The sequence below is a fragment of the Olea europaea genome, chromosome 2, assembly GCF_002742605.1.
Source record: "Olea europaea var. sylvestris chromosome 2, O_europaea_v1, whole genome shotgun sequence".
NCBI classification, from domain to species: Eukaryota; Viridiplantae; Streptophyta; class Magnoliopsida; order Lamiales; family Oleaceae; genus Olea; species Olea europaea.
The window spans coordinates 25,032,038-25,040,863 of record NC_036238.1 but is presented as its reverse complement, the minus strand read 5'-3'; the positions used below and the strand labels follow the sequence as shown (position 1 = coordinate 25,040,863).

Below are 8,826 nucleotides of genomic sequence, written 5' to 3'. Positions count from 1 at the left end.
TTGTGACTTATACTGTACTAATAGGAGGTTTTTGCAAAGAGGGAAAACTTGCCAAACAACCTCTTTTTTTGAAAAGATGCTTTTGAGCAAATGTAATCCCAATGATGTTACATTTCATTATTTGGTTAATGGGTTTTCAAAAAATGCATATAGCACCATCTTGAACAGACATAATGAATCTGATATGCACGGGCCTATGCTTCTAGAGGTTTTTGGAAAGATGATGTCAGATGGTTAGGATCCTATGTCAGCTGCATATAATGTAATTATTGGCTGCCTTTGTTTACATGGAATGCTTATAGCTGCATTGCAGTTGAGTGATGAGATATCGAAGAAGGGTTTCCCTCCAGATTCTGTAACTTTTACTGCCCTGTTAAGTGTAATTTGTTTAGTAGGAAAATCTAAAGAGTGGAAGAGCATTGTTTACTGCAATCTAGATGAGCTTGAGCTCAACATTGCCATTAAGTACTCGAAATTATTTGAGCTCTATCTAAATAATGGCGTGTCTGCTGGGGCTTCAATGATTCTACATTCCTGCTTAAAGACCGAAAATCTTATGATAGGGAAGCAAATGGTCTCAGAATATGAATGATTTTATTTTACATGAGAACGTGTATTTTCTATGTTAACCGGGAGTAACATGAAGTGGAAAAAGCTATTATGAGGATACTACTATCCAATTTCTCTCGCCGAGTTTTTGGTTGCTTATCCTACATTTGAGGCTGATAGGGTCATTTTACACACTTTTTTTTTTTGGGAAATGTATTGGATTTCTAAGTGTTTTAGAATTTTGGAACTGGATTTTGTCCAAATATTGTTACATTTTAGAGTTTAATTAATAATAATTATTGAAGTTATTTGATATAATTATTTTCTATTATGTTTTGTGGTTGATATATGTGAATTACTCTACAAAGAAAATAAAAAATTTGACCTACGACAACGTTGCTTAAACGTTGCAAAAGAGAGGCTTTTGCTCAAGCCGTGTTTGTCTCTGAATGGCGGGATGCTATGGGACGTGACTTTGATACATTAGTGGCTAATGGTACTTGGTCCTTATGTCCGAGACCACTTAATAAGCCAGTAGTTTGAAACAATAGGGTCTATAAGATTAAAAGAAAGCAAGATGGCACTATTGAGAGATATAAGGCATGTTTGGTTGCCAAAGAATTTGATCAACTTGATGGAGTTGATTATCATGAGACGTTTTCACCAGTGATCAAACCTTCGACTATTCAATTAATTCTAGCCCTAGTAGTGAATTTTCATTGGCCAATTCGTCAATTGGATGTCTCTAATGCATTTTTACATGGCATATTGGATGAAGAGGTTTTCATGAAGCAGCCAAAAGGATTTATTGATCACTCTCAACTTGATTTTGTTTGCAGGTTATATAAGTCTCTTAATAGTCTTAAACAAGCTCTAAAGGCATGGTTTCGTAGGCTCTCCCAACAATTAATTGAGTTTGGTTTTCTTGAATCTTGAGTTGATTCATCATTGTTTATTTATGGCCAAGGTCACATGCATATTATTGTTATTGTTTACATGGATAACATAATTGTAACAGTATCAAATTTACTGGCCATTACTCAATTCATCGAGAGGCTTGGCACTCAATTTCAGCTTAAAGATCTTGGCAACTTGAGCTACTTCTTAGGAGTGCAAGCATGCCGGAATTCTTACAGACTTCACTTGCGTCAAAGCAAGTATATATTTGATCTTTTATATAAAATAGATATGGCTAGAGCAAAGACTTTATCCTCTACAACAGTGGTTGGTAAAAAATTATCAAATCAGGATGGTAATCTACGTACTGATCCAAGTCAATACAGGATGATCGTGGGGGCTCTTCAGTATTGGTCTATCTTCCGACCTGATATCTCATATATTGTCAACCAACTATGCCAATTTCTGCATAACCCGAGATGAGGACACTGGATTGCTCTTAAAAGAGTTTTTCGCTATTTGAAAGGTGAGGTTAATTATGGCCTGTATTACACACCTTCGGGCATTGATTTAAATGCATACTACGACTCTGCCTGGGCAGGAAATCTTGATGATCGACGGAGCAGTGATAAGTGTGTTTTTACACACTTATTTAGCTCACAAACATGACTTAAACATGGACAAAGTAGTTGAATTGTGACTTAATGTCGTTAAATTCATGCAATGTAGGTATTTCTATGGAAAAGATGGAATTCAAAAGAAAAGAGCCGAAAAATGACCAAAACGGAACAAAGCGATAGTTCGAGGATCAAAGGTGCAAATATTGAAAAATTGAGCTAAAGTGCAGAACGAGAATGAAAATATGCCAAGTATGAGCTTGAGGACGATACAAGAAGATCGGAGGAAGAAAGAAGTAATATTGGACTGAATTGAAGAAAAGTGAAAAATGAAGGACTAAATTGTAATTAATCAAAAGATGAGTCGAGCAAGTGATCAAGGAATTGATTGACCCAAACGTCAATTAAGAGTCAATATTTGATGATGGAACAAAAGAAAGAAAGAAAGAAAAGAGATCAAGAAAAGAGAAAACAAAATTCAGGGACTAAAACAGCAAAGTTGAAAGTTACAACCTTGCGGCCGCACAGAAGATTGCAGGGATTCCACGGGCCATTTCACTTGAACCATGCGGTCGAATGGTTTAACACCATGCGGCTGCATAGCTATAAAAAACAAAAAAAAATTATGAACTTGCGTTTTTGATTGAAACTTTTTCGGGGCTCTGTGAGGACATGATTTAAAAGTCAAAATTCATCAGAAATAGGAGAGAACGTCCAGGGAGAAGAAAATTGCAACTTTTGGAGGTAAGAAACACGATTTTGAAGTCGATTCCATGAGAATTCAAGCGGGTTTTCAAGGCTTTATTCAAAATTTCAAGAAATTTTCATACGGGTGCTATTCTTTCAATTTATTAATTTCGTTTTTTATTCTATAATTATGAATATTCTAGGCTAGGTTTTAAATTCACTAGGTGATCGATGAACCATTTTTTATTATTTTAATTCCATATTTCATGATTTTAATATAAAGATTCGTTTGGACAATTTGATTGGTTTATTTGCATTGATTTTCTTCCGCAATTAGTGGCCAATAATTGTGTGACTGTTGATGACTTATTTCTTACATTCGAGAGAAGTGGAATAGGTTCGATAAGGTGTAAATCAACATAAGGTCCAATAGGGGATAGAGATATATCCTTATGCTTTATGCAATTCTCTAATTATTCACAAAATCACATGCATTCTTGTATATTTGCATCATCCATAGAGATATAGGCTGGTGGTGTGCAAGAATAGGTCTAATATATATCGAGAGAATATGTTGGATAGATTTAGGAACATTGAATTGGCAAATTTTCATCGGGTCATTGATTTTATGAAATTATGGTTTTTATAGCTTCAATTGGGGATTCGTGATCCTAGTGACTTTATTTTGATTCATTTCCATAAATTAGCTTTTGAATTTGCATAATTTCATTTACTTGAGTGTTTGAATCATTTAATTAGAGAATTTTCGAGATTAGGGTTCCTAATTAAGAAATTAGGATTTTTAATTGAAATTAGGGCTTTTTGCATTTGGACCATATTTTCACTCAATTAGACTCGGTTAAGGCTAGATTATATAGAATTGAATTACTCAATCTCTGTGGGACGATATTCGGATTTTTAAAAATTCACTTTATTACTTGTCACGATCCGTACACTTGCGGTAGTTTTAAATCGAAAGAATTATTTCGTGAACAAGCAGCAGTGGTTATAAAATATTTCTAGGCAAAAATTTGGTTTCTTGGAGTGCTAAAAAGCATAATGTTGTGTCACGTTCAAGTACAGAAGCTGAGTATAGATCACTGGCTTTGGCAACTACTGAACTTTATTGGACACGTATGACACTTCAAGAATTGGGAATTACACTTCCCAAATGTCCAGTGATTTTATATGACAACATAGGTGCTATTGCTTTGGCCTCTAATCATGTATTTCATGCTCGAACCAAACATATCGAAGTAGATTATCATTTTGTTAGAGAAAAAGTCGTGAACAAGGATGTTCGAGTATGTCATATTTCAACAGCAAATCAAATTGCTGAAATATTCACGAAGGGCCATACGGCATTACGGTTCAAGTTTTTAAGGCACAAACTAATGATCTGCTTGCTGCCCATCAGTTTGTAGGGGGGTGTTAATTGAATATGCATTAAGATAGAAACAATCTTTTTGAAATATTTCAAATGTATGAATGTTTATCTTTAATTTGTTAGACAGTTATACTATTTTGTTTTACAACCTTGAAAAGCTGAAAACTGTTAATGTATAACTCTATAAATATAGAAATTCTTCATTGAGTAAGGTATCCAAGAGACCTACTCAAAATCACTTTGTTTCTCTATTTTCTTTCAATAGTTACGTAAATATAGTAATCTATGAAATAAGTTAGTAGGGAATAAAATACTTACAACAGCTGCGAAAAAATGCCGTTGAAAAATTCTTTTGTTTAATTGTCCAAACTCGTATTTACAACTCTATCAATTCTCCATGCAAGAAATTATTTTATATTATTTACTGAAAGACATTACGAAAACATTTGACTTGAAGAAATAATGCTAAAAGCAGCTTGGAAGCTTTAGGTACTAATAACCGAAATGTATGTCTCTGCTTTGTATTTGATGTAATTTTGTTAGCTATCTCGTTAATTTTTAACATGTTTTTAAAGTAATCAAAGAACGTAGTTTAATGTATTATTTTTTTTCCTTCTATAGAAAAGAACATAATGAGTAATTTCATACTACATTTTTTTATAAATAAATCTAATTTTAATTAACATTAAACTTTATTCATTATCACGCTTATATTCTTAACTTTTTTTAATCATCGTAATACTTTTTAGGCTTTTTTGGTCTAGGTCGGGCCCTTATTCAATTTTTTTTTTTTTTTTTTTTTTTGCTTACCTGAAAGAAGTTTATAATCTGAATTCAGTATTTGCGCCAACCGAATCATTTACGTGATGATATGATCACAGAGAATCTGTTAAAGAAAACCGGAGCTGGAGAAAATGATTAGAAGGGTGAAAATGCCACTTTAGCCGAATGAATCTTCTCGTGTGTATTGCCTTAATTTATAGGATGTTACAAAGCAATACATGGAAAGTAATTAGGAATTCAATCCTAGATTCTATGCTATACAAGGTAGGGCTATAAACAAAAATCGTCAAATTGAAAAATCAAACCAAAATCGTATTTTAGAAATCGTCGGTTTGGTGCCACTTTGACCCCGTCAATGAAATGGTTTTGAACGAAAACGGTTTGATTTAGGTTTGAGAATTCTAATTACGATTTAAAATCAAACCGGACCAACGAAAAAATATATAAAAATGAAAAAAAATGAAATTTTTTGAAAATTCATCCAAATATGTAAAATTCAATAATTTTGTCATTTGTGGATATTTTTGTCAATTTCTAATTTTCTAATACAGATATATTATTAATATTATTATCATCATCATCATCCAATAATCCTGATTCATATTTAGTAATCTCAAGACTAACATAATTTACCAAAAGCTCCTTTCCTCTTTAAAATTTAGATGAACTCCAACCGACACCAAACACAGTCTTGAGCCACCAGTATCACACAGTTCTTTTCAGATTTTTCACACTTTTTCAAAGTTGAATTGGAATCTATTATACCAAATCGGAGACAAAGAGATCCTAGACCTTCGGTGTTAATATTTGCTACGAATAAAGTTTCAGATCAATAATTTTTTGAGAGCAAACTAAGATAAGAATGTGAAATTAAATGCCTTTTGTAACATCATACAAATATAAACTTGTGCAATTGTTATGTTTAGATATTATAAATAATTACTTTATTATTGTAGTCAGTTATTCTCTTTGTCTAATCAGTATCTTTTTTTTAAATGTGATTATCACGAGGTCTTGTTAGAAATCATTATATTTTTTGGGTTTTATATCTAGTTTAGTAAACTTGTATTGTAACGTTATTATATCGTCATTAGCCAAAAAAACTATATTTTAGTTTATTGTGATTTCACTGTGATTTAGTTGTATTTAAATTTATAGTAGATATATTTAGCCCCTATTTGAGCCATATTTTCCATATCATCATAATGAGAAAATTAATCGTTGGAGAGGAGGCTGAGTTCCACACATGAAACAGCAAGTCAAGAAAAACGGCTGGACTTGTGGGATAACAATCCAAATTTTCATTTTTTTTTTCCCAAAAATTTGGTTCAAACAGGGGCTTAGTTTGTTTTAAATTTACTGCTAGTGAGATATAAATATATATTAAATTCAATGAATTAATGATATAAAATTATATGCAAAAAAATATATGGCGAAATCGACGGTTTGAAATCGGATCAACCGTTAGGTTTAGGTTTAAGTTATTTTCAAATCGTTCAAAATTGTTTGATTCTCAAACCGGTTTAAACGGTTTGACTTGAAAATATGTCAAAAATCATTAAAATTGGACCGCTTACACCCCTAGTACTAGGAAAGTCATAAATTAAATTGCTGAGAAAAGCCTCTAATAGAAATTATGCCCAAATCTAATAATTTGAGTTCTACGGGGTAAAACGTAAAGTTGATAAGTCAAAGACGATGTGTAACTATAGGACATTGAAACATTACTAAATAAATCCGAAACTATTTAACAAAATTGCATAAACTACGAACGGGGCTTATTCATCTGTCTATTGCCTAATGTTGCTTGCTTCAGTTGTTTAGGATGCAAGTATGCTTATCATATTCTCAGCTACGTATTACTTTGGCGATGACATCCGTCTACTACAGTGCGAGTAAAAATTAGAAAATAACAAGTCAAGTAGTGTAAAAAAGAAGTTTCTGAGAAGATTTGATCATACTTAAATATATATGTTTCATTTAACTGAATAGAACAACAGCTGTTGAAATTTATTGCCACAATATTGTACATGAAACTTTCGGATTTATTTAGTGGATGAACAGAAACCGTTTTCTCTGTAGGAAATCATGGTTTCTACCACATACTGTCTATATCAGAATCAGAACATTTACGATTTATTTCAAGGCAGGCTGTTGTTCAGTTAACCATCCGATGAACTAACCAGTAATGATCCCAACGTCGAGGTCTAAACCAACAACACTCAAACCCACGGTAACGTTAGTCCCGGAAACGGATAATTCATTAATACGTAAAGCGTCCGACACTAGATGTCCCACATGCGGCAGGGAAGCATTGCAGTTTGCAAGAGGTGTTAAAACAACTATTCGGCAAGTCTGTAAGCTATTGAGAACTGTTGGAGCAACATTCACGCTGATACTAAATTGTCCATTTGAATTAGTAGTTGCATTGGCAATGTTATTCCCAGAAGGGCATTGCGACTCAACCGTAGCATCTGTTAAAAATGTATTTAGGTTAATGACGATGCAGTATACATAAGTGCATGTGTAAAAACGGGAAGGAAAAAAGTCAGAATCTTTGTCAAAGAACTAATAATATTTTGATTGGGAGGCGAAGGTCTCTTTGTTGCTTCTTATTTTCAGGCCACTTGAGAACTTCAACAAATTAAAGAGACATGCACGTACTAAATATTTTTGAGCTCATTGTAAAATAGAAACTTACTGGGGAAAGGTGGTGCTGCGCCACCAACAGTGCTATTGACAGTACAATTCACAATCCCAGTGACATTTAGTCTGGCATTGAGAATTTGGGCATCTGCAATTGAGGTAGCCATTATAGCAATGGAGAGAATAATCAAGAAATGAGTTTTGGTGGCCATTTTGAAATTGGAGTTTTGCTAATATTGGTTTGCAAATTAAGGTCTCTCAGTGCACACTTATATAGGAAAAATTTTGAAGTACCTTTTGATGCATTTAAGCACTAAAGTCAATGGAAACAAGTTGTTCGTTGATATGAGAGTTGATGTAGGTGATCTCTTATAGGATACAGTACTTTTCTTTCCTACACAATTAAAATTGTTCAAAAATTATTTGCAAATTACAAATTCAATCCCTAAAATACCAAATGACATTGCAAATGCATTCAGACAACAACAAAATGTAAATACATCTGTTCAATCCATTTGTAAGCTGTTAGCTCTAATCTTATTCATCATTTCTCAATTTACCATAGTTCCACAAAGGGTTAAAAACCTTATTCGTTCAGGAACTTATAAGCATGCAAGTAAATCGTCTTTTAACTTTTAGATGTCTGCATTGATCATTAAATCTTATAATATTTAGTTAGTCACTAAAATTGATACGTGTACAGAAATTGACGACAAAGCATATTTTAAACACAAATTGTTGTCAATGAGAATGTACATGCCTAAACATCACAAAATACCTAACCACGGCATTAATGAGCACTAAGTCTAACCCCATTTAATTTTTTTTTAGGCGAAGGACCAACAAAGATTAGGTGGGATATCAAGCCTCCACCTAGATTTCATGGGAGTGAGGATTTCCCGACCCTATTTTATAAAATACATCAAGAGGGAGGGAAGAAATTTTGAAAGCATCCGAGATGGAAGAGCTACTTCCTTCCCACAAACTTGATAGAATACCTCCACTGCTATTTAAATTTAAGATATGGAACCTTATCACACTACAGATGGATCGACCATTACCATATGATAAGAGGTGAAATTCACCCTAGCTAGCCAATCCAAAGCTGAATTCCCTTCTCTAAAAATATAGTTAAGTTTTCATCTGTTTGAGAATGTCTTGTATTTCCTGAACTTGGTATTGCATGGATCATAGACCCGTATAATTTGACGAGACCAGATTTACTGGTGCATTAGATTCGATTTCAATCCAGATGCTCTG

General features: G+C 33.2%; 1 protein-coding gene across 1 annotated transcript; it reads right to left on the bottom strand.

Annotated features, from left to right (window-relative positions):
* Positions 1–6,873: 6,873 nt before the first annotated feature.
* LOC111376283 (phylloplanin-like) lies at positions 6,874–7,805 on the bottom strand. The gene is made up of 2 exons (XM_022999234.1): positions 7,622–7,805; positions 6,874–7,394 (listed from the first exon to the last, which is right to left on the bottom strand). Exons 1-2 carry the CDS (start codon positions 7,776–7,778, stop codon positions 7,099–7,101), a joined length of 453 nt encoding a protein of 150 aa, XP_022855002.1. The 5' UTR covers positions 7,779–7,805; the 3' UTR covers positions 6,874–7,098.
* Between the last annotated feature and the right edge of the window lie 1,021 nt (positions 7,806–8,826).

What these genes read in the sequence shown, in the direction of transcription:
- LOC111376283 (XM_022999234.1), bottom strand. Translation starts at nt 7,778, where the DNA reads ATGGCCACCAAAACTCATTTCTTGATTATTCTCTCCATTGCTATAATG. An exon ending in CGCAGCACCACCTTTCCCCA is followed by an intron (nt 7,395 to 7,621) that starts GTAAGTTTCTAT and finishes CATTTTTAACAG; the next exon opens with ATGCTACGGTTGAGTCGCAA.